The 26,174-nt window shown below is 42.7% G+C and overlaps 1 protein-coding gene across 2 annotated transcripts in view; it reads right to left on the reverse strand.

Annotated features, from left to right (window-relative positions):
* LOC125147204 (opioid-binding protein/cell adhesion molecule-like) overlaps window positions 1-26,174 on the reverse strand; it is a 1,066,615-nt gene that overhangs the window by 14,265 nt on the left and 1,026,176 nt on the right. For both annotated transcript variants that reach the window (XM_047824290.1, XM_047824291.1), the window contains 3 exons: window positions 3,747-3,884; window positions 3,214-3,334; window positions 2,586-2,737 (listed from right to left, as the gene is read on the reverse strand). In XM_047824290.1, coding sequence (XP_047680246.1) covers window positions 2,586-2,737; window positions 3,214-3,334; window positions 3,747-3,884 — 411 coding nt within the window. The remainder of the gene's footprint in view (window positions 1-2,585; window positions 2,738-3,213; window positions 3,335-3,746; window positions 3,885-26,174) is intronic.

Raw genomic sequence — 26,174 nt, forward strand, 5'->3', positions numbered from 1 at the left:
ATACAGTCCTCCCACCAGCTTTCTAAAGGAAGGTACTGATAGCACATCTGAGGAAAATAAGATAAGCAAGGTTAAGTAGCTGTCAGGTGGCCTGCTGAATTGGGAGATGGAAGCTAGGTCTTCTCTATGGAATGCATTGTATCTCCCCTACATTCATATGTTGAAGACCTAACCCCCTAATGTGTATTTGGAGATGGATCCTATAAGGAAGTAATTAAAGTTAACTGAGGTTATAATGTTAGAGCCCTAATTCAATAGCATTAGTGCCCTAGTAAGAAGGCATATGAGAGAGTCCTCTCTTTCTCCCTCACCCCCTCCATTGCCATCTCTGCCTGTATCTCTCCACACACCACACACACTCAGAAAAAATGCCATGTGAGGACAAAGTGGTCATCTATAACCCTCATCAAAACCAGATGATAGGTCTTCCTGGCTTATCTTGGGCTCCTGGCCTCCAGAACTGGGAGGAAATACATTTATATTGTTTACGATATTTTGTTATGGCAGCCCTGGCATGGTGATACAGTCTTAAGATACATTGCTGTTATCTGCTATGACACACCTCTTTCATTAGTGGTTGGGAGGTGCAAGAACCTAGATTATTCAGTTGTCAGTCCTAGGTTCCCTCTCTTGGTCATATTCATTACCCCTCATGACCTTTCTGAGGGGGTCATGGTAGGCTGAGGAGCAGAGCATCACACCCATCCCACCATTTCCCCTCCGTTTAATCAAGACCAAGACGTGGACATTCATAGACATTAAAATGTGGGCAGTGCTGGTGGCCTGTAATTGTCCTAGATCCAGAGCTATAAAAAGTGACAGTTACAGAGCTGATTCCAGGACTGAAAAATTTAAATGTCACCACTTTCTTTGTGATTGAGATTGAGCATAAGGAAATAGGGCTGTAAGGCTATTGCCTCTGGAAGCACAGATGAGCACGTACTGCTGCATCGTTGTGAGTGTGTGCATGTGTTCATTGAATGCTATTTACCCAGGATCTGAAGGAGCATCCACTTCTGGGTTTCATCCAGTACCTACTCACTGGTATGTGTACCTCAGTGTTAATTAACCTCATTGGTCTTCCTTTTACTCGTCTTTAAAATGGACTTAGTAACCTATGTTGCACAGTACTGGCTAACATAATGCATAGAAACCAGAAAATATTTGCTAAATGGTAAATATTCTTACTATTATTATGAATAATGACCCCCAAATATTTCTATTTTAAAATGAAGTTTATAGAATTAAATCATTTTCCCCTTTTGCCTTGATCTAAAAGAATAAAATATTCATAGTAGGGTGACTTCCCCATGAAGATAATCATTTGATAATCCATTTGGTCTCTTGGTTGCATTCCTCTTGGTGCTGCTATGTGCAGAAATAGCAGAGTATTCATTTATTTTACAGGCCACCAAGTCAAAGTGTATTGATTTTGGGGGGAACCTCTTCCCCAAAAATGTATAATAATGTGAGTGTTTATGTGAAAGCCATCATATTCTACATGCTTGTTACCTAAATTGTGCAAACCAAACTCCCTGAAATCTATCTACTAAGGGTAAATAAGTCAGGGAGGTCGAGCAGGCAAGCCTATCTTTAAAGTAGGCTTATATTCAAAAGCATAGGCATTCAGGCAGGCAGAGGAAGGAAGGAACATGCTGTACCCACCTGCCACTGCTGATGAGGGGCTTATTTCTAAGACACACACAGCACAATGCACACACAATGCAGAGAGAAAACAAAAGACATAGATCACACATTTCAGATGGTTGGTGGACAAAGTTTAGTTAATGTCAGTGCTGAAAGCTTGTTCAGGGTCTGAGGTACACATGGAAAGATGAATACCTTTTCATCCCACTCACCTGTAACCAAATCTCAGCGAATAAACGAATACATACACACACGAAATATCACAACAACCTGGCCCTGGCCCATGGTGTGAAATGCTACACACAGAGATGGACACAACAATGTGGGAAGGCTGGATGAGAGAGAAATGAGGGCTTCTAAGGGAGCCAGTCAGGACTCTGGAGACCTCTCCATTTATATGGGAGGAAAAGACCTTCAGGGAAGGTTTTGATGCTCCAGCTTTGGACAGAGCAGCCATCGTGATGAAGACACAGACTACTGCTCTGTCCACTCAGTGAGTGAGAACATGACATGACAATCGATATGAGAATCATGATGGCTGCAGTTGACTTAGTTCAAATCCATAAATATAACCCCCAGAATTATAGACTCTTACTATATAAGGTATCTTAAAATTATATCTAACTTACCCCCTCAGACCTTTAGATACTGCAATCAAACTGTTCCCTGGTTCTATCCTCTTTATGGCAACCACCATTCAACTTGGTTCAGAATTGGGTTTACTCCTTTTGTGAGGTGCAAACCTTGCCTTTCAGTAGACCATGAAATATTAATTACCTTGCAAACATCACTGTTCATGCTTAGGAGAATGACAGGGAGAAGCATTTCATATCTAAGGGTGGTGGGTTGAACAGTATGGATGAACATAGGCCAAGCAAATCCAGCCTTTCTCCCTCTACATGCCCCGATCCCACTGCACCCAGGCTTCCTGCACTCACCATACAGTGTGATGCTGGCATTGGTGTTCCCAAGCTTGTTTGTGGCCACACAAGTATAGTTTCCATAATCCTTTTCTGAAACATTGAAGAAAGTCAGAGTGGATATGTGGCCTTTGTTCTCAATCCTCACGCCGCCCAGACCGGTGGCTAGCCTGCAATAAGAGAAGGTATTGCTGGTCTGGTTCTACAGATAGAGTGAAACAGCAAACAGAGAAGCAGGGGAAAGTGATAGATACCAGAGATGGATCTTATAAGGATGCTCCCCTCCTCACAGACACCTTTCCTCTAACTGACCCAGTGTCTCTAATTCAAAACATAAGTACCACAGCCTCCACAGGAGAAAAAAAGAGAGAATATTCATGCTTCAAAGGTGAAATTTACTGGTGTCTAGTCATTGATGGCTGCCATGTCTACAACTAATCTCAGGTTGTGAAATGAGGTCAATTCATTTTCCCACTTTCCAGCTTCCTCTATTTTTTCACTCCTGGTTCTAAAAGGAGACACTGTTATAAAGGGGACTAACGCATTTTGGTTTTGCCATATCGTTCTCCTTTATCATTCTCTTTCCATGTGGGGAATGATCCATTGGCTCTGCATCAGATATGCCCTATTTCCATTTTCAGGGTACCTGGTATCTTCCTTGAACCACTGGAATTCAGCCATAGGCACTGCAGAGGCTTCACAACTCAAGATACCCTTTTGACCAACAGAGACACCAGTGTTCTTGGCTTTTGAGATATAGGGAGGGTCTGTGGAAGGAAAATGCAGAATGATTTCATGAAACAAATGAAAGGGAAATTTAGTCACCTGTTATGCAAATGGATTTCTTGTGACACCCTACCTTCCCAGTTAAATAACCTTTTATTTTAGGAAAATAATTCTTGCTTAAAGATATTGCATTTACCCCAGCATCTTCCTAAGCCTTGAAATCAATTCAAAGTAAACAATTCTCCCCATTAGCTAAAAGTTCTGACCAGCACAGGTAGACTCCAGGGGCAAAATGGCAATGGGGACACTCATGGTGCAAAACAATCTGAGAAAGTATTTTCCTGTTGGAAACAATTTGGAACTATCAGAAAATGGCACTGTCATGACCAACTTGTGCTCTTAATACCTATATTATTTTTTCCTCTGAAACTTCCTGACAATGGGTCAACTCACAGTTTACAGTGATTTTTACTTTCCGCACATCAGGTGCGGCAACATCATTCAAGGCGCTGCATTCATACTCCCCAGACTGGTCACGTTTGATGTCAGAGATTTCCAGGTATTCATCCTCACTCACAAAGCCCTGGCCTTCTGGGAGGAAAGAAAGAGACAGAAACAATCAAGAAACTGTGAAACCAGGGACAGAACCATATTCATATCTTGAGCTTGTAAGGAAAGGAATACAAAAAGCTGTAATAATGGGTTTTGAACATCGAGTCAAAGATTATAAGACACCATGTTGACCAAATAGTATGGCATTTGAAGAAAGAAATTCTCTGCTTGAGTCTTGCGTCAATGTGTTTTTGTCCAAGTCACTTTAACTTTTTAGACCATTTGAAAAGAAGAGGTTTTCATTGTTTTTCCTATATGATTATTATGAGGATTAGCTAAGAGAATACACGTGAAATGCCCAACACACTAGTAAACTTTGATATTTTAAAGAGAATTGTTATGATTAATAACATAATAAAAATGTAAGGATAACTTTAGGCTATGTCAGTGTGGGCATCTTAATTTTTTATTATGTAGAAATTCCCTTGGAGACAGAGCACAAAATACTAACTACTTGTAGAATAAATATGCAAAATAAATTAATATTTTAATATAGACAGATGTAAAGCAGTTGATTTGTTTTCAAATTGTACTAGAGAAGAAAAATTGGAGAAAGAGTGAATACAGAAGTACTCTGTGACTGTTTTGCAGGATGTGCTCAATAAATGTTTGCCAACATAAAATAACAGTGGTGGCCTCAAATGATGGATCCAGAGTTACTGGAACAGCCTTATGGATTTAGTACCTGACTTTGTGAGACATTCTGGAGGCTTTATTCCTAGGCACTTGTGAAGATTGGAATTCATGATACAAAATATTGTGCATTTGTAAAATGTATATTGTTTACAGCCATTACATGTCTTACAAAAATCTGGTCCCTCTGTCTTGTCCCTTATTCCCATCCCTGTGGTTCAGCACAAATAGAACAGACCCTCTGCCTTGAAATTCAAATGTTTTCAGTTCTGTCAAAGCACTAGGCTCCCATGAAAACCCAGCCAACACAAAGGCCAGGGAGGAAGTACAGCCATTTGCATTTCTTTTCTGCCTGTTGCCTGATTCCTTTTTGTGCTCCAGACATTAGAGTGAAAACAGTTTTAGGAAGATAACAACTCATTATAATTTTCCTCAAACACACATATAAACATATTCCTATCCAATGGATGCTCCATCAACTAAGTTTAGGTCCACTATGGATGTGAAACAGCAGGAAGTTGAGGGGTAGGGTGATGGGCAGTGGGTAGAGAGACAGGTGCTTTAACAACCTGATTTTGATTCAAGTCTAAGCCTTGGGGAGTTTTCCCCCACCCTGCCCATTTCCCCAGACCACTTGCTTTTCACCTCATGTGGCCTTCATTGCCTCCTCTTCCCACCCTAAGTCCCAAACACCCAGGGTCTTCCATTAGTTACCAAGTATATCCCAAGAAGGTGTGGGGCCCCTGGCAAAATATTTTCAAGGGGACCCTCTATATATAAACAATTGCAGTCACCAATTCTGGTAGCCCAATATCATGTAATTACATGAAAGAAATGTTGGCCTTCCAGCAGGAGCAATCCTTTGCCACCCTCCTAGAACCAGGAACTGTTGATTGGGTCCCAGTACAAGCCCACAGGCATAAGTGTGGGAATCTTGGGGAATCTAGTTAAACCCACGTGAAGAATGGCTGAGGGTAGAGGTTGGAAACGCACCCTGAATGGGAGAAATAGGGTCGTAGGGCCCTATTTACCAGGATCCCAAGGTAGTGGTGCTGGTCACAAGCCCTGTACCACAGCAGACATTTGGTCATTCACGCTAATTCATATACTAATTCCTCAAGATTTATTGGAGGGATATAAACATCTTCCCGTCTTTTTTTCCCTCTTATTTCTCTTAGGGTTAACAGAATCTCACAGTTGAAGAAGATTCTGAGATCACTTATTTCAGGAAGTCTATAAAGACAAAAATTGCCTCACTTATTGAAATTATGTTGGTGGACCAATCTAAGTATTTTAAAGGATCAAACAACAATGATATCACACCAAAACAACTTCCCAAATGCACTGTACCTTTTCTGCAGTGAATAAATATGGCAGAATTGAAAGTCTGCCTTGGTACTACTAACAGGCCATTATTTTTTCAAAATGTGCTGCGGTGCATTTACCACAAGTAATTAAACTCCACTTCATTTGACCAAAGGAGCCACCTGCAGTAGGGCCTGGCAGGAGCCTCAGGCAAGGTTACTGACCTGCTTACCTTGGAGAGAATGAGATAGATCTATATCATGCTACACAGTATAAGCGCTGTCTTAAAGTCCCTGATAAGGCAAGTTTATGGATGCCAGTCAACTTAGAAGTGTTGGTTTGTGCAAAGGGAAGGGATAACCAACCTCAAAGAAGGTGGAGGTCAATGTGCTGGGGCCCTGAGTAATTCTCTGCATTTGTATGAGTAGGGCAGATTCTGGATTCTTCATGAAGCAATTACAGGGCAACACAACCACCCTTTGGAATGTGGGGATGTATTTTCACTATCTGTAATGGTATTTTTATGGAACAATTATATGACAGCAAAAAAAAGAAGAAGGAAGAGAGTGTTTTGTGCAAAATAGGGATCGTTATGATAATACTACCTCGTTAAGTGATAAAATGAATTTTGTCAAGTTTGTACCATAAAGTAAGTGCTTCTTAGACTTTAATTTGCATATAAATTCCTCTGGGATCTAAAAAATATAGAGATTCTGATTCAATAGGTCTAGAGCAGGACCTGGGACTCTGCATTTCTAACAGATGCCTGAGTATCTCCATGCTGCAGGTCTGGGACCCACACAGTGAGCAGTGAAGCTACAAGGCACCACCACGTGCTGTTCTCAGCTCTCTCTTGTCACACATTTCTAACTGTCTGGGTCTGTGAAGTGGCCATTTGGTCAACAGAGCTTACTGAATGCCCCTCAGTAAGGGGATTCTTGTGGAGTCTGCATCTCAAAAGACACCCTCTTGGGAGTATAGCGCTCAGTAAGGTGCACTGAAGCCGGGCATCTGGACCCCTGAAGCAAACTGTTCACTGAGTGTTTATGATCTTACTACAAAGTGTTCATTCTCTTGAATGGATTTCTTTGCTAAGAAATGGAAAGAGGATGTTGAAATCCCTCCCCATCTCAAGCCCACTGAAGGTGATTGAGATGTTATTTTTGTTACTGCTTTGAATACTAGGTGAACAAATCTAGGTTGCTAAATGCCTAGAGACCTAGGAAACTGCAGGGTTTAATGCTTTCCTTGCCCTCTCCAGTTCTGGTTGCAATGGAAAATCCTGATTCCATGCTGCAGAGAAAAGGGCAGAAGGCAACACATGTTTTAATCCTCTTTGCTGGCTGCCAAGAAGACAAACTGCTGATGTGGAAGCAGAGGAAGGGAACTGGGCAGGGAGAAACACCTGAGGGAGGAACAAGAGAGGAAGGAGGAGGAGAAGGAGGAAGGAAAGAAAGGTAGAGGGGGTGCAAGCAAGATGGCCCAGGTGCCACAGGAAAGATTCTGAAGACACTTTCAAAAGGGATTAAAGAAAAAAACTAAAGGACTAAAGCCTAAAGGGCTACAATATTTTCTCTGACAGAATGCATGAAAATGAGAGTTCCAAATCTGCTTCACAGTTTTGCTTTATGGTGAGATGTCTCTTAATAAGCCAATAACCCAAAAGCATTATCAACCTGCTCTATGCATTCAGGCATCCCAATATAACATGATTGGGAGGAAAAGTAAGTGAATTCTAAGCCATTGGCAGAAATATATTTTTTTAAATGGATTATTTCTGGGATGCCTGGGTGGCTCAGTTGGTTAAGCATCCGACTTCAGCTCAGGTCATGATCTCATGGTTCATGGGTTCGAATATCGGGCTGTGTGCTGAAAACTCAGAGCCTGGAGCCTGCTTCGGATTCTGTGTCTCTTTCTCTCTCTACCCCTCCCCTACTCATAGTCTGTCTCTCTTTCTCTCTGAAAAATAAATAAATATTTAAAAAAAATAAAAAATGGGCTATTTCTTTCCTTAGATGAGTACTTTTAAGGAAGTCAATACACTGTATTAGTGAGATTAAGATCTTCAAGAATACAAATGGGGCCATTTATCATGGGATGTGGGAGGTCCCTGGACTAGGGCCCCTTAGATGCAAGGCATGTGCCTGGGGACAGAGTAAGCAAGCCCCGTGGTTCTGTGGGCACAAGGGGGATTCTTCTACAAAGACGCGTATTCTGACTTAACACAGTCACAGAAGGCAAAGAACAATGTCCACGCATAGGGTCTGGCATCTTAGAAACGGAGGGGCAGACCAAGAAACTGCTTCAGGGAAGGATCCTTGGCATGATCTGCTTTCCCTGATATCACCTGCAGTTATCTTACCTGCATGTACTGTGAGAGAAGGGCTGGGTTAGACACTGTATGTGGGGTGGAGATGATGTAGAAGACAAGGTCCTTGACCCTGGGCAGTCTATAATCTCATGAGCCCACAACTGGAGCACTGTATATTTTTCTGTCCCTCAGCTTAGTTTTCAGTGTTCTTAATCATTTTTAGATCCCTCTCGTAAGGTGCAGTGGGTCAGAAAAATTTATTAGAGCTGGAAGAAACTTAAACATCATCCTCATCTCTGAGGAGACGAAATGGGAAATCCAGAGTAAAATCTGGAAGGATTCTGACCTTGTTCCTCTTCTTTCTTTTTCCCTTCACATCCTGTCCTCCCATGCCAGCTGTATCTCAGTCACCATTCCTATGCCTAATCGTTCCTTCTTTTCCTCACACAACTCTTTAGAATTTCAGTTGGAAACACCATGGAGGATCAAAGATTTTAGCCTTCCATTTTTTGGATTATTGTCCCTGACAGAATATCTTTCCCCATCCTGTGCAAATATCCCCAAGGATGATTTCAGAGGGAAGTCTATTCCGTTGCCATACTATTCACACCATCCAAAACAAGCATCCTCATATTGAGGCAAACTCTGCCTGGCTTCTCCCTTTGAAATAATTAAAAAGTCCCCTTCTGGGTGCCCCAACCCCAGTGTCCCTCCTCATATGCCGCTGAAAGCTGATGCTCTATCCAGGGAAACTGCTTTGTGAGGTTAAATGTCAGCACCTGTCACAGCTTTTGCCAAGAGATCTGTCAGGAGATGGCTCACAGTGGCACATGCCTGGGGCAGGTGTCTTAGAGGAAATTAATACGAGGAGATGAGAAGGGGGAGGAGGGCTAAGAATTTAAGGAGGTATTGACACAGAGAAAATGGCATCATGAAGAGAATAGCCAGAGGAGGGAAAGAGGACTCAGATGGCTGAGAAAGGAAGAGAAGAAAGAGAAAGAGGAAGAGAAGGAAGCCATTGGGAATGGGAATTGTGTAGACACCCCAGGGTCTATCTGGCTCACATGGTAGGATTTCTCGAAAAGGATTTCCCTGTTCCTTCAGCAAGAAGGGCTATTATAGATGGTCCTTATTAATACTAAACTTGGAAAGTTGGAATCCAAAGTCCAGGTGCTTGTGTGAATGCTTCTGACCTATTTAGGCCTCACCTAGGCTTTTTGATCTATATTAGACAATAGCTTCTTGTCCATTCACCAAAACTAGGTATCCATTCAAGTTAGCAAGGAACTGAGATTTTGCTCCTATAAGGAGCGCTTAGTATATCAAACAAGGTGTGGGTTGGCTGGCTTGTTGTATATTTTCTGGAACTCCTACCCTAGAGGTCTGGAGCAAGATAAGGTCAAGGAAAAGAACTGTCTGGAGTAGTTCCCTCCCAGTGGCTTCTGTGCCCTTGAGGTATGTAGGGCAAGGTAGATATCAGAAGTGCATGTGATGATATGTGCCACAATCTTGTCACTCATCCATTTCTCTCTCCAGGATCCTGGCCAGTAGAACATAATCACATAAAGTGAGCCACAAGCAGATCAAAATACCAGCTTTACTGCTGTCAGGCTGGCCTACAATCTGGGCTTGGCATCCAAGACTGACACAGGTTCTTGCCTTTCTCCCTATGAACTAAAGGTGTCTGGACTACTGTAGTAGGAGTACTTGCCTTTGGTATTCAGCTACAGGCCCAATGCTGGACCTGGGAATAAGGGCTGTATTGGAATAGAGAATCAAGGGTAAGGAGAACCCTTTGACCCAAGCAGAGGTAGATTAAGAAGGTGATGGAGAATCAGATGTGCTGCCTCACTTCTAGATAATGGACTTATCCCTGCTTGACAAGGTCCAAGGGCTGCTGAGCAAATAACTTTAACAGTGACATTAGTCACCCATCATCCGTGGAGACAAAGAGTGACCAGTTTAGAAGAGGGGTTTATTCCTCCTAGGAAGTACAGGGGGAACTGTCTTCTGGAAACCTATAAGCTGGAAAGTAGGTTTCTTCACCCTCCCTAGGGATTTCCTGGCCTCATTCTCAAATCACATACCTCTCAACATAAGAGCCTCCTCTTGAATGACAGAAGCATTAGAAACATGCTTGAGTGGGAACTGGAGTAAAATCTCAGCACTTGGTACAATTTGCTCATGTGACCTCAGTCTTGTATTGCCTGCACTTGCTTCTGATAAGGTAGGTGTTCCATTTCTAAATTGCGAACACACTAAGATGAGATTACACCTTCCACTTCCTTGAGCTGTATATGCATCTCATGTAGGATGAACACACAGTATCTATTCATTCTACATCCAATTGCCAAAGGTTTGGAAACTGAACCCTCACCAAATTATCTCTCTCCACTTAATCTCTCTCTCTGCCAGGCCTGCTCCACCATCTCTGTGTTCCCTGACACTCTGACTCTCTTTAGAATGCTGCTGACAATAAGCAACTCTGAACTACCAGGGAGTATGGACAGCAGTATATTCCATCCTCACTTGCTCCCAACTCCCAGATACATCCCTTTGTTGCATTGGAGTTAATGAAAAGTATGATAAACCCATGGTTTCATTTTCCCTTAATTAATACAAGAAATTGAATTGTGCTAAAGTCATTTTGTTTTGGAGACTGAGCCTCTGGGTCAATGTCTCACTTGCTGGTGGTGACAGAAGCTCTTTGTCTTGGGCTCAGACAACCTTTCTCAGACTGTGACCACCAGGACCTTGCCTGAGGGAAGGGTGGTGTGCTCCTCTCCAAGACTGCCTTGCTGGCTGTCTTCCCTGAGGCTGACAGGAAGTTGGCTAATGACAAGATCAATGTGTGACTGGGAAAGTCAGCTGAGCTTCTAGTGGGGGAAAGAGTACATTAATAATGCTCTGGGGAACTGGGGGCTCAAAGGAGTTCCCTGGCAGTGGTGAGTTTCCTAAATTTTTCCCTTTTTCTGATGGAACACCTGGGATGACACAAGAAGAGAAGGGCTCAAATGACTCATCTGATAGGACTATCCAGAAAGATAAATTCTGGTACATGGGCACTTTATCAGAAGGAGGAAAGCCAAATACAGGGGATATGGAGAGTTTTGTCTGGTATGTGGGGACAGGAGAATACAGGTCAAGAAAACTTTTTGCAATGAGGTCTAGGAGGGAGGGCCTAGAGGTCTTGTCCCAGGTGGCACATAGCATCAACCAAGGAGCACTATGAAAACATACTTTTGTGCCCATGCTTACATATTGGCTAAATTATGCCATCACTGGCATCCTCTAAATACTGTCCAGGGGACCCTGACATACAACAAGGGACTACATCCCTAGTTGGTAGACTGGGAGGCTCCTGTGGCCTTTATCTACCAAGTGCCAGTTCTACTTATACGCTCCCAGGCTTCTTCTGCTGAGAATGCACTCAAGACCTAGCAGTCCATAAGGCTCTGCATACTCAGAGTGTGCTCAGGCCTTCTGTTGACTGTCCACTGGCCTCCATGAGAGACATACAGTTGGAATGCCAGCAAGTGAGTCTGGCAAATGGGACCTTGCCACACTGCAAGGTACTGGTAGCCAGGGTTGGGCCTGACAGTGTCGAATGCCCTTCATCAGCCCAAAATGGATGGGAATGCCCAGATCTACTAACACAAAGAATCAAGGCAAGAGTTGCTCCTGTCGAAAGTACAGTGAAAACATGTGGTTAGTTTGGTTTTACTTGTGTCTCTTTTCTGAGATTGGTTCATTAGCCACAAGGAGAACCAGGACATGAGAGTTTTATAATCTAGATGATACTGCTGACCCAGAGGGAGTAGTCTTGAGTGAATGATATGGAAAGAGTCAGCATACTGGCAAAGATGTGGCCCATAGCCTTGCAATGGAAGTCCAGAGTGCATGACAGATAAAGAAGAGAGGAGTTGAACACACACACACACACACACACACACACACAGGCACACACACACACACACACACACACAGTGAGAGAGGAAGACAGAGAACATGAGGATACAGAATGCAAAACTCCGGGATTTCCCATAGAGGCAAACAATTGACTGAGGGCAGAAGCTTAAATCCATTTGGAGAACAAAGCAGACTATTTAATTAAAGAAGTAGCTAACATTTATATTCTACAAAGTATCCAAATGTAGACAGATATAAACAGTTCAAACCAAAAAGACATAGAGGTTGAAGAAAACAAAATCATTGCTTTTAGAAAGCACAGCCGAAACAGCTAAGTTATTGACAAAACATTAAGGGCATTTGAAAAGTTTTTCTTTATTACAGGGTTTCTTCTTTCATTACCATTATTTGCACTCTGAACCAACAAGGCTATTTCATTACTAACAACTAAAAGGAGAATAAATTCTGTACTTTAGTTGAAATAAACTACTGCGTTAAAAAATAATTGGGGCGCCTGGGTGGTGCAGTCAGTTAAGCGTCCGACTTCAGCCAGGTCACGATCTCACGGTCTGTGAGTTCGAGCCCCGTGTCGGGCTCTGGGCTGATGGCTCAGAGCCTGGAGCCTGTTTCCGATTCTGTGTCTCCCTCTCTCTCTGCCCCTCGCCCATTCATGCTCTGTCTCTCTCTGCCCCAAAAATAAATAAACGTTGAAAAAAAAAATTAAAAAAAAAATAAAAATAAATAATCAATAATTAAAAAAAACGAATCAAAGCACTGAATAGATACTACTTGTTTCATTTGTGTATGTCTTATAGACGTCTTAAGAAAGTTTGATTTGATCTTGCCTGCATTAGCCTAAGCAGGAATGACGAGTTACCTAGCTCCAGTTTCAATATATATATAATTCATTTGGTTAGTTTATTTATTTATTTTGAGAGAGAGAGAGAGAGAGAGAGAGCCATCAGTGTGCAGCTTGATAGGCTCGATCCCATGAACAATGCAATAATGACCTGAGCTGAAATCAAGAGTCAGATGTTTAACTGACTGAGCCACCCTGGTGCCCCAGAAAACAATATGTTGGAGGTATGGAAATGTCCCATGCCACTGTGTGGTCAGTGAGTATCCAACACCAGAATTACCTAAGGGTGCTTTGAAAAATGTGCTTTTTGAGCCCACAGCAAATCTAGAGGGTCAAAATCCATTGGGGTTCAGCTTGTGTCCAAACTCTTCAAATTATTTCTAATAACAGAGCACATCGGCTGAATGCTGTGCTCCTTATGTGGTTTGGGGGGAATTAAACCTTTCCTTCCAATACCAACTGCACATGGCTTGTTTTCCCTGGGGATTAATGTTTTTTGTATAGCAACACCAAGGACGTCTTTGTTATTTTTATAAGTAGGGTGACCTTATAGTTAGGTTTGTCTGGGACAAGTTGTCAGTTGACACCTGTTTTCCAAGCCTAATTATTAACGGTCACCTTCTGCTCTCAAAAGTATCCTGTTCTGGATGATAATCCATGTGGCCACTGTACTCCCAGGGCATGGAAAGTCCTGCCATCAGGATTGGCCTGGGCTGCTGATTGCACCTTACTCTGCCTGTGGGGCTGTCCCAACACCCACACTTTTAAAGTCAATAAGAAGTGGTTTGGTCCCCAAGGAGATTGTGCATTCTCAGATGTAGGATTCTGCTAGATGAAGGTCAAGAATGACTTCAAGTGCTCTTTTCCTTGGAACTTGAGACCCATGAGCTAACTACAGTTTTCCATGGGATTATAGACTAGAGCAGCTGCTTGGACACTAAATCAACTGCAACAAGGGGATCAGCACTGCAGCTCAAAGGATGGAAATCCATCTGGGGTTTAACAGATCCTGGCTCAAATTCCTGGCATGTCATCTACCATACCTGCACCTTCTAAAATGGTTAGGATGGCCCAGAGAACTCATGGACACAGTGCCAGAGCCTTTTCAGGTTATTGGGGAGATGCTCTTTTGAGGAAGAATGTATCCCAGTTTCTACACTTGAAGCCTTGATGCAGCCTGACTCTCCTCACTTTCTCTCCTCCTTCCTCTTCTCTTATTCTCTCCCTTTTATGTTCTCCCAGTATTAGTTCCCAACAGCACAGCCACATGACAATGATGCTAATTATCAATGTTCATTAATATTTTTGAAATCCTTGTATTAGCTTCCAGGCAAAACACCCACTAAGCCAAGCAGCACACTTGGCATGCTGGCTGCATCGGAGACATTCTGCACACTTCACAGAATTAGAGGGCCTGAGCTCTGAAGTTTCACAGGAGATAGCTTTGCTCACACACTCAGAGCAGCAGCTGAAAAGGAAGAATTAGGAACTGGGCACTCAATGGGCAATGTCTCTGCCTTTGGGGCCAAGAGCCATTATTGTGAGGTTGGATCCCTTTGGAAACTTTCTTGTCAAGGGCTCTCTACATCTGCACCTTGTGCTATTCTAGGCAAGTCTGTCTGCCTCTTATCATCCAACTTGGACTCTTATTAACCTGACCTCTCACAAAAGACATCTATCTTCTTGGCTTCCCTTCTTAGCCTAGTCCCCATAGAAGTCACCATACACACAGTCTTCTATGACTCTGCCAAGAGCAGGAATAAGTGGAGAAAACTACTGAATTAGAGATCAGAAGACCTGTATCTAACCCCAGCATTGACACTAATGTGCTATGTGACTTTGAGTAAGTGTTTTAGCACCCCAAGCCTTAACTATTTATCTCCTATCAAATAAAAACCTGCTCTAGATGATTTCTAAGGTCATTTATAGTCTTTCATAACTTAGCAATAGAGTCTATGACCAGGAATCCTGCATAATTCTTTAAGTTCTAGAAATCTTATGACCATGGTGTTGATAGGCAAAGTTCCAACCCAAAAACTCAGGGTCACTGACCTATATGGAAACATAAGAAGTTTCCTGCAGTCAGGCATGCACACTGCAGAATTGACCTATGCCACCCTAGCTTTATCTGGGGTCTTGAAAATGCAGGCACAATAATAAAGACACCATGCAATTTCAAGGTGGCTCTCATCTGTCACTGTGCTGTTGCTGCTCGGTGATGAGGAGGAAAGAGGTTTTGACAATTATGAAAGACTGTGTGTGTCTGAGGGTAATGTCTTGTATTAATGGGGGAAATTAATTCTTTTCGTTCCCTTCTAAGAATCCTATTCATGCAGATTTTGACAAGTAGCTGTTCTTGTTTCCCTCCTCTAGATGGGTAGGTTGGAGTAATGTCTTACAGGTATAACTAATCATCCACTTATATGATTTGAGACCCATTTTCGTGGATCTGAGGGTACACTCTAAATGCAGGAAAATGACGCTTCTCTCTGCTTTCTGTCCTCCCCTACCTTTGCTAAAAATATACCTTCTTAGTTATGTGGCTCATCTTGCTATCTCTTCTCAACCAGAAAACAGACACTGAGAAACAAGGAAAGGGGCATTGGCAGTAGGAAAGGCCCAACACTCAGTACTACAACTTAAATTTCCTTTGCACCTCCACTGTCAGAATTGATCTATGGCTACACCAGAATAGAACCAAGATCTGAGGGGCCATGTGATGGTTAATTTTATGTATCAAGTTGACTGAGCAAAGGATGCCCAGATAGCTGGTAAATATGATTTTGGGGTGTGTCTGTGAGGTGTTTCCAGAAGAGATTAGCATTTGATTCAGTAGACTGAGTAAAACAGATTGCCCTCATTAATGTGGTAAGCATTATCCAGTCCATTGAGAACCTGAATAAAACAGAAAGATGGAGGAAGGGGAAATTCTCTCTCTTTTCCTGTGCTAGGATGTCTGTCTTCTCCTGCCCTTGGACATCAGAGCTCCTGGTTCTCAGGTCTTCAGATTCTGGCACTTACACCAGTGGCTCCTTTGCCCTCAGGACTGGGAGTTACACCATCTTCTCACCTGGTTCTCAGACCTTCAGACCAGACTGAATTATACCAGAAGGTTTCCTGAGTATGCAGTTTACAGATGGCAGATTATGGGATTTGTATCTCCATAACCACACGAGCTGATTCCTGTAACAAATCTTATCTGTCTCTCTCTCTACCCTATTGATTCTGTTTCTCTGGAGAACCCAGGTCTATTGGAACCCTATGAGGTCAAGATTCTGGTCTTCACTCCGCTACTAATTAGCCAGGAGTTCTGGACAATCCACTTCACTTCATGAAAATTCAGTTTCCTTATCTACAAAATGAGGGCACTGGGCCATTTATTTCTTAGCCCCTTAGCCACAGTTCTTCTCTCAACTTAATTCATGGCAGTCCTTCTGGCCCAGTACATAGGGATGCTGGGCTCTTATCATCAGTCTCTGGATAGCAACCAGCATTTGATCAAGTCCTGAAGCCCCTGGGTAGGGAAGTCTGGAGTGTGAATCCTACTTCTACCCTTGAAACCTGGGGCTGTCTCTGGTTCTGGGAAATGCCACAGCTCAGCACACTGGGTGGGATGTGAAAGCTCAAGCAAGGCTTGCCAGCCTCTAAAATTACTCTCACCATGCCCCTGTTGTGCCACCCTTCCTGCTTGCCTTTGCTGGGTTTCCCTGTACTTAGTGGCCACATAAGCCCAGCAGGCCTCTGTCAAAATTAACACATCTTACCCAGAGAAGGAGAAGAGTACTGAAATATATATATATATATATATATATATATGTAATATATTCTATATTATATATATATTATAAAGCAAGGAGGATTGTAAGGGTGACTGGGTTCCAACAGGGCAGGCCTGGATTGAAGGATCGTGTACAAAAATGAGGACATTGGAAGGGGCTGCTGTGTTCCATGCCATGCAGGGCAGGTGCCTAGAGCCTGGTAGCTAAACAGATGGTGCCCGTGGATTTCCAGGACTATACAGACAGGGAGCTTCTTAGGAGAATGAGTCAGGGTGCATAGTGTCAGCCACCTTCTTTCTGTGGCCTTGAGCTTGCTCTAGTTACACATAGCTTTAGAGGTTTTCTTAATTATAGAACATTGTACCCCAATGGTACATCATAAAATTAATGTAAATAACAGTGTGGTATTTACTTCATGCCGCATGTTATTCACATACAAACACACAGATACACATATGGTATGCATGCATAGCAGTAGAGCAACATTCAATATAGAAAGGAAAATACAGAGCCATTGCAATTCTGAAACCAATTCCATTGTGTGGGTTCCCCCACACACACCAAGCAATTCAACACCAGCTGGGGGTTCTGCAATTCAACTCAATTCTGACACTAATTACCTGGAGATAGCATCAGATCCCACCAGGTAAGGGCTCAGTCCCACAGACACTGTTAATCCCACACTTCAGAGGCCAATTGCAAGTCTGGGCTGTTCTTTCTGCTTCTGACCCACTGGCTATGGATCAGAGATTCCAGTGACCCCTCCCTGGGTTTGATTGATTTGGTAAAGTGGCTCATGAAACCCAGGGAAAATTTTACTTACTAGATTATTTATTTATCATAGAAAGATGTAACTCCAAACAGCCAGATGGAAGAGATGCATAGGGCATGGCATGGGGAAAGGGGCACGAAGCTTCCATGTCCTCTCAGTGCTCCCTTATCCCTGAATCTCCATGTGTTCACCAACCCAGAAGTCTATGAACCCTGCCCTTTGGGGTTTTCTAGAGTCTTGATTATGTAGGCATGAGTGAGTAAATTGCTGGCCATTGATGACTGAACTCAGTCTCCAGCCCCTGTCCCCTGCCTGACGTGGTGTCATGGGGATGGGGGACCCTGAGAGTCTCAGCCCTCTAACAACAGGATTGGCTCCCCTGGCAACCATCCTCCATCCTTAGGTGCTTCCAAAGTCACATCATTAGCATAACAGAAGATACTTTTTCTGTCATCACAGGAAATTTCAAGGGTTTTAGGAGCTCTGTGTCAGAAACTGAGCAAAGACCAAATATGTTTTTCTTATAAATCACAAAATAACAGCTATTTTTTTCAAGAGTTCCTCATCATTTAGGAAATAGGACAATACTAGTTCATGAGAAACCTCTAACTCTGTATACATTTGTGTACACCTGCTTACCCACCCAGGCCTTCTGGCTCTAAATTATTTCTAAAAGTATTAGGTTTAACATTTGATAATCAATATCTGGTTGAAAAAAAGAATGTCTTCTTTCCAACCATTGATTTAGTGTGTATTTGTGTGTGTGTGTGTGTGTGTGTGTGTGTGCAAAGAAAATATAGCAAAATAATGAATAGATCTCACCTATAATCCCATGATAAGGGACAAAGATATAAGAAAGTGCAATGAGCCTTGAGCTTAGCAAATCAGAAGGTAATTCATCTTGAGAAGAAAACAAGTGGTATTTACATTATTAAATCACAATTACAAAGCCAATCAGCTGCAGAAGAGAAGAAACCATTTCCATCAATTATTACTGAACTGAACATAATTTTTCAATCACCAGCAGATTGTAAATGGGGGCTACAACTCATCCAGGAACTCTTCTATCATAGGAGTTATTAATCAGGTATTAACTTTGTCGAATTAGCAAGGACACCGGTGAGATGATGGGGAAGTGGGATACAGAAAAGACAGGAGGAGGTAGCCAGGTTAATTCCTGAGATGGAAGAACAGAGCACTTGAGAAGGAGACCTGCGGTCAGCCACCGATGAGTCAGTGCTCCTGCTGTGTTGAGGAAAACACTTGGCTCCCATGTTTTCATTCTAAAGAGTCAACATATGAACAGGTACAAATAAATAAGAAAGCCATGCACAATTTATTGCCTGTTTAATTTTTGTGCAAGAAGGAGCTCTGTAAGGACTACTGTATTCACTGGGGCCTAACCAGGAGGAAGCTTTGGGTTTGGGTCTCATGGCTGACTGCTGGCTTTTGTGTGCTCCCACCTACATACTTACCATCTGGGTGCTTCTGTGTTGGTGCAAAGTAAAAACTGCCTGACTCATTAGAATCTCATGTGCCTTTGTGGAGGATGAAAAAAGCACATACAAAAGACTTTTGTGTACTCCTCTACTGTGATGGGGTTATGGCACAGGTCTCAATAAAAGTTCTACCACTCTAGTGGTTTACTAGGTTCTCTGGTCCTCTGTATTCTATCTTCCTCTGTCTTACCATTTTGTAAAATTCTGGCCCCAGTGGATTTCTATGCCATAATGAATAGGCCTTGATTCCTCCAAACTGCCAAAGGTTGGTTCAATCCCCCACTTTGTAGCACAGCAGGCTGGTCTGCTAAGAAACTGATGTGTGCTTTGTCCTCAAAGCCATAGAAGGTTAGAAGGAATCAAAGGGGTTCCCTGTTCCCAATCCCCAAAAGGTGCCAGGCTTTTTGAGCTTTCCATTCTGAGCTTCTTACATCAGGATTGTTAATGGCTTTTGTGCCGTGGGGTCTCAAGCAGTTGCTAGGCACCTAGAAGATGATTACCATCCAGGTTTTTGTTTTAAAGAAACCGGAAAACAAAGAGTTTTCACTCAGAGAGGCGGGAATGGGCCAGCCAGGTGGGGGTGAGTAGGGAGTATGGACAGCCAGGTGGTGTGGTTTATAGAGGCATCTCCACCAAAGCAGACCATGTATTCAATTCCTATGCAAATGCCCAGTAATCGACAGCACCTCACCCGGGTGATAATGAAGATGGATCCAGAAGCTGAAATCTACTTCTCCCCCCTCCCTCCCTTTCTTTTTCCTTTATTCAAGGAATGACTTTTTCCTACCACCGAGGACTGACAACTAGTGACCATCTCCTGAGCATTCTAGATACTTCAGAGAAGAAAGGTGTCTCCCCAAACATGACTTAGATTGAATTTCTCACATGTCAGGGTAGCAGGGGCTCAAGAGACTATAAATGTAGCAACGATCCTATAACTGAATATTATGGAATAGAAATCACATGTGTTATTTCCCCTACCTTCTCCCAACTAACTCTGACTTATCCTTTGGGGTCTTAACCTAGATTTGACTCTTTCTGGGAAGGCTGCCACAAGAGATATTTCCTCTTCAACCCTCTCGAAACACTTGTCAGCCTTCTTTGCTCCGCTTTTTTCTCTGAGTGTCTGATTTACATGGGCTCCATGAACTGGGTCTTTGCCATTGGTTTCTGGTTGGGGTGACCACTAGGAAGCCCAGTAGAGGAAGGGAAGGGAGCTCAAATGTGAATTTTCCAGCAGGGTCATGTCCCATGCCTGAGTCACTTCACCAAAGAGCATGGCTTCTCTCCAGTCAGCCCTTTCCACATAACTCTTCCCCATTTATCCAGCAACTGCCAACTTCACCCCTCTGGCTGTTACTAACCTTGGGGTAAGAACAATCCTGCTGTTACTAGCCTTGGGTGTGGGTTCCCTATACCCTTTTCATAACTTGTAAATAATCCCCTTATTAAATCTGCCTATAATTCTTCACAATGCAATGTGTTGTCTGTTTCCTGCTGGGGCCCTGACTCCTTGACCCTTAAAATCTTAGACATCCCTTCTCCAGGCTCCCATAGAACCTGTACTTATCATTACATTTATCTTTTTAGAGCAATAATGCTCAACCTCGTGACTTGACACCACAAGGAACATTTTGCAATGTCTGGCAACCCTTTTGTTGTCAAACTAGGGGTCAGGAAAGAGGTGCTACTGAGATATAGGGAGTAGAGTTCAGGGTCAGAGGTAGAGATCTAAAAACCCAATAGTACATAGGGTAGTCTCCCATAACAAAGAATTTTCTGTCCCCAAATATCAATAGTGCTAAGGTTGCGAACACTGCAAGAGTGTAAACACCTGTTCAGTCACCTGAATCTCCCTCTAAAAGGAAGCTCAGTGAATACCAGATTATCCATGCCATGCACAGTGGCTTCCCCAGGGCCCTGTGCCATTGCTGACACACAGTAGGGCCTCACACACAGTGGTTGAAAAGTATTAAAAATCAATTACTTAATGCACTAATGTAACCCAGTTTCCTGTGTTTCATCATCTAACTGTCCAATGCCGAGGATAAGACAGCTCGAGTCATACCTACATGTAAACCTAGCCAGAAATAACACAATAAAAGCATGCTGTCTGAACCCCTCATCAGGATTTAAAGGAAATATCTTGTACTCTTTAGCTGGGGGACGGTGGTGCCAAGAGATGAACTCAAGATGTAGAGCAGGTAGTACTTGAAGCAACTTTGAAATATTGTCATTTCAGAAGGCAGAGTTGGACCAGCATGTAAGGCAGGGAAACAGCATGAGGAAGCGGAGGAGGTAGGACGATTCTGGAAAGTGAATTGTAAGTTATTTTATCACTCTGACTGCTTTTCTGAGGAAAATTACTGATGGCTCTCGGTTAGAGGATTCTGGCTCCAGGGGAAAATTCTGCCCTGTTAAACGACTTCAGGGAAATTGTAGTTAGGAGCCAATGGATATTTTCATGTTTTGCTTTCTCATCATACTTTTCCCAATTTTCTTACGATAAGCAAGAAAAGATGCCCACTGTGTGCCAAGCACATTATAGGCAGGAGAGGTGGGTTTTTTTGGGGGGGAGAGAGATGGGGTAAAGTGGAGTGAGGTTTAAGCACCAGGCCTAGCAAATTGAAATCACTCAGTCAATATCTATTGAATCGAATACTCTTGCACACATCATTTCATTCTGGTCTCATTTGTATGGTCTCTAATTTTAGACTCCAAATGACTAGATTCCCCTTTCACTTTGTTTCTAGCTTTACAGACCCAGCTTCTTTCAGGCCATAACCTGTTCTTGGAAAACAAGGTCTGAGTAAATCAACATTTGTGCCCAAGAACTCCAAGAGATCAGCAACAAGAGACATCATCTTAAAAGTTTGATTGTGGAAGTCTGATTCGGAAGGGTGAGGAAGGGTGCTCAGTGAGGAGAGGCCACCTTTCTGAGGTCAGGCTTCAGTGGGCTAATATCTAATCAGAAGCCACCAAGCACCTCATCATCCCCCCAGGCGGCCCCTCCACAGTGGGGACGGGATGCTCCAGTGCCTTTTCCACAAGTTGCTCACAGTGACAGCCCCTCAGAGAGGCTCTGGGATGAGGACAGAGTGCAGATAGGAAGGAGGGAGCCAGCACCCCACGCCTTTGGGGGATGTGATGGCAGCTGTCCCCCGCTGGGATGAAATGGGGTTTGTGGTTTTGTGTAACCAGTTTCTAGGAGGCCTATTGCAGAGAGGAGGGAGAGGCTACTTTCACATCCAATCAAGCTGCTCTATGGGAAACAGGATGAACTAACTTGTAAGAAATCCACACCAGCACATAAATTGCTTCATGACTGCAGGGACATATAATATCTGTACACAGCTAGTATGCACACCACCTGGCAATGATGTGATTTTCAGTCCAGAATGTCAATTTATTTTTTTTTCCAGTAGGGTTTAATAATCATGCACTGACCCCAGACCGAATAAACATGCCAGGGGCAGTGCCAATAAAACATCTGATTCACCCTCTTCCTGGGAGACATTTGTAATTTTATGAACAGAGTGTAACAGGATTATAATAGAATGTATCACATAAACTTGGATATATTACAGGTCAAACCGTTTCCTAAAACATAACAGGGGCATTCTGAAATGGCTTGATCTAAATCCTATGATCCTAATACCAACATTGAAAAGGAGTTTTGCTGGGCTTGTTCATCTCATTTCTACTTTATTGTGAACTCCCTAAATTCAGCACAGGCAACCACAATGCTTTATGTGGCAAATGATCACACACTCTGTCATACACACATGAGGAGGGTGCCTGGGAAATCCTGGAAAATGAATGTCCCCTGAATCCAGATACCTTCCATGTTACAGCCATGGGTCTTCTACCTCAGTCACCCCATTGCCAGAGTAATGTCCTTGTTAGCGATGGTGGTTCCCTGACTCTGTCTTCTCATCTCTGGTATTGCCCTTAGAATAACCAATCCACTTTCATGGATAGGACTCTATGAAGGGCTTGGGAGGGGAATGGTAACAGAGATGGCATATAATAGCTACTCTCCCTGTCAGCTTGAAAGCATATTCACTGCTGCCCTCAGTGTCAGAGAGACAGGAGCCAGGGACTGTTGATAGGATATTTCATTCAGCCCCAAAAGGAACCTTTATCCTTCTGGTTGTAGTTCCAATCTTCAGACACCTAAACATTGGGAGAAGTGAGTAATCTGCAACAAGACCAACACTGGATGTGTCCTCTAAGTAATAACCACTCTTACAAGGCAGAAACTAATAGGACCTGAAATCCTTTTTTGCCAAAGGTTAAATCTTAAAATTTTCCCTCAAGCAAGATCCCGTTGAGATGTCATTCAAGACAGTCAATTATGTCCTACTCTACTAGAGGCAGCCATTGTCTACATCTGTTGACTGATGTAATTATGAATGGTTTCAATGTAAACAATAAATGTTATGATAATGCCATGTTTAAATCATCCCAATTTCAAAACCCTCTTATGTTTAAATATCTTTTTTAAATTTTTTTTTAATGTTTATTTATTTTTGGGAGAGAGAGAGACAGAGCGTGAGTGGATGAGGGGCAGAGAGAGAGGGAGACACAGAATCTGAAGCAGGCTCCAGGCTCTGAGCTGCCAGCACAGAACCTGATGCAAGGTTCAAACTCATGAACTGTGAGATCATGACCTGAGCTGAAGTGAGACTCTTAACTGACTGAGCCACCTAGGGACCCCTTATGTTTAAATATCTTAAGCCAATCAGATATCAATCAAGACCATCTTTGTATAACTCCTTCTTTGTCAAATTAACTTATTCTCTCATCTTATATATGAAAGATTACCTACTATACTCACTATAATCCCTGCCCTCGTGGAATTTAGATTTTAGTAGGGAAAGAACCGACATCGGTTCATATGTGTCCGTTGTTTGTGGCTATGAAACATGTTTTTAAGTGGCAGAGCCTTCTCTGCCAAAGAAATCCTACACTGGAAATTCACTGAATTATAAAAGCTGAGCTGCTCCATTGCGGTTGGGGCAGGGACTGTGGAGGAGCCCAGGACCTAAGTGCAGGGTCCCTCCTCAGCCCTTTGTATCCTCTTTCTATCTCCTTCCCTTGTTATCTCCCTTCCTTCTCTAACCTTCACAGAGGCATCTGTAGGGGGTCAGAGAATTTCTAGGCCTTTTATGAACTGCAGTTAGTGATAAACAGGTTCCCACTGTTATGCAGAACACAGCATAAAAGGGGAAACAATACAGAAACAGATATAATATTAAATGACAATGGAAGATTTAAGTAGCAAGTCAGAACAAAAGAAAGATGTCCAAAACTGTGAATTAAACAGCTAAGAATTCTGATAACTGTTAAAGGAGTTTTAAGGCAGGAAAGGTCACACACTAGGCTGGAAATTTTAAGATTTAGTTAATTATTTTAAGGTTTATGGATTTTACTTGGAAGAAAATTCCCTATATCTAGTCTAATAGTGTTGTGACACATCTTGTTCACTTCCAAGTATGCTGTTGTCAGGAGCAATAGAAAAGAGTCAAAAAGACCTTAGGTCTTCCTAGTTAGCCCATAACTACATTATTCATCCATTTATTCAGTAATGATAAATGATTCTACCTGTGTTTCATACAGACAGTGCTGAGGGTGGAAGCCCAGCTGACTTCCATCAAAAAGCAACATAATTCACCTAAGTCATCAAGTGTGGAGGACAGAACAATAGTGAACATGCATAGTTCTTTGAACTTGTCAGGGGAAAGTTATCAAATAAATTTGTGGTATTATTGTTGTATTGTTCAGCATAGTCCAGTTAAAATTAGTTGAAGTTTTAAACAATACTTTTTATAATACTCTTTACAATTCCTTGGTTATATAAAAGCATATTAATCACATTGTTAGACCACCAATACCTGTGTCAGGTAGTAGGAATACAGACAAATGAGACAATCCTTGTTGAAGTCTTAGGGTCATAAAGATGATTGTAACATGGAGTGTGGTACGTGCATCAAAGGGGGAAGCCAGAGGATTTGGGAGCAGACAGGAAGGACAGAACCAGACTGGTGTGGAAGGGTCCTATATGACTCCAGAGCTGGTGAGTGAAGAGGAATTAGCACATCCAAGAAGTTCAGATATGGCAGTCCCAGCGGAAGGGGTGCCGTGTTCAATGTACAGACACAGGAGGGAGTGTGACCTCTAGGAAAGCCTAGAAGCAGAGGTGGGGCCAGATGGGAATAGCCCTGAATGCACCTAAGGAATGGTCCCTTCAAACAGGTAACAAGGACAATAATAAGGTATAAGACACATACCCTGCTCTTAAAAAGCTTACACTATAGTGGGTGAGTAAGGGCATGCACACACACACACACACACACACACTCACACACACACAAACACATAGCATTAATCATAACACAATCTGTTCCTTTAAGAGATATGTATTGAAAGCCTACTATGTTCCAGTGCCTGATTAATTACTGATCATACTTCAGTGAATGATATAAAATTCTTGTCTTCTAGTGGAGGAACAATAACATCAGACAGTAATAAAAACTGTGCAGAAATCTTACAACAGTAATAATAACTAAAATGTATCAAGTAATTACTGTTTGACAAGCACTTGCCATGAATCTTCTCATTTCATGTTCTATGGTGAAGGCCGTGGTGTGACTGCGCAGATTCCTTCTTCTGGACTGAAACACTCATTTCCTCAGCTGTGAGGAGTGCTGTCTTCTGAGTCTCCTCAGGAAATTGGGGTGGTGAGTGGCCCTGCCCAATGCTATGCCCCTTTCCTTAGCAGAATGCATCCAACCACTGGCTGCTCCAGAAGATGGGCCCTTGGCTTTCATCAAGGTGAACTTCAAAGGCTTTCTTGGCACCACAGACAACATAAGATGGGCCCACACCTCTGTTACGACTGCTGCTCAGTTAAAATTCTCCAAGCCACCTGATCTGGTTCTTCATCCCCTCACAGAATGTTTGTTGACTGGACTCCTGATAAAACTCCTATTTTAGTCTCAGAGACTGCTTCTTGAGGAAAGCAACCTAAGACATCTTGCAATCATTCAAGAAATTGAAGCTCAGGTCATTATTTGACCTGGGTCACACAGTTAAGAAGGAGTGCTCTTAATCCCCATATTTTACTCTTTCCTAAGCAGGATAGTCAATTACTGCTATTGTTGCTCAGAGGAGGGTGGTGACAGATGTATAGCAGCCAA

This window comes from Prionailurus viverrinus, chromosome D1 (genome assembly GCF_022837055.1).
Source record: "Prionailurus viverrinus isolate Anna chromosome D1, UM_Priviv_1.0, whole genome shotgun sequence".
Taxonomy (NCBI): domain Eukaryota; kingdom Metazoa; phylum Chordata; class Mammalia; order Carnivora; family Felidae; genus Prionailurus; species Prionailurus viverrinus.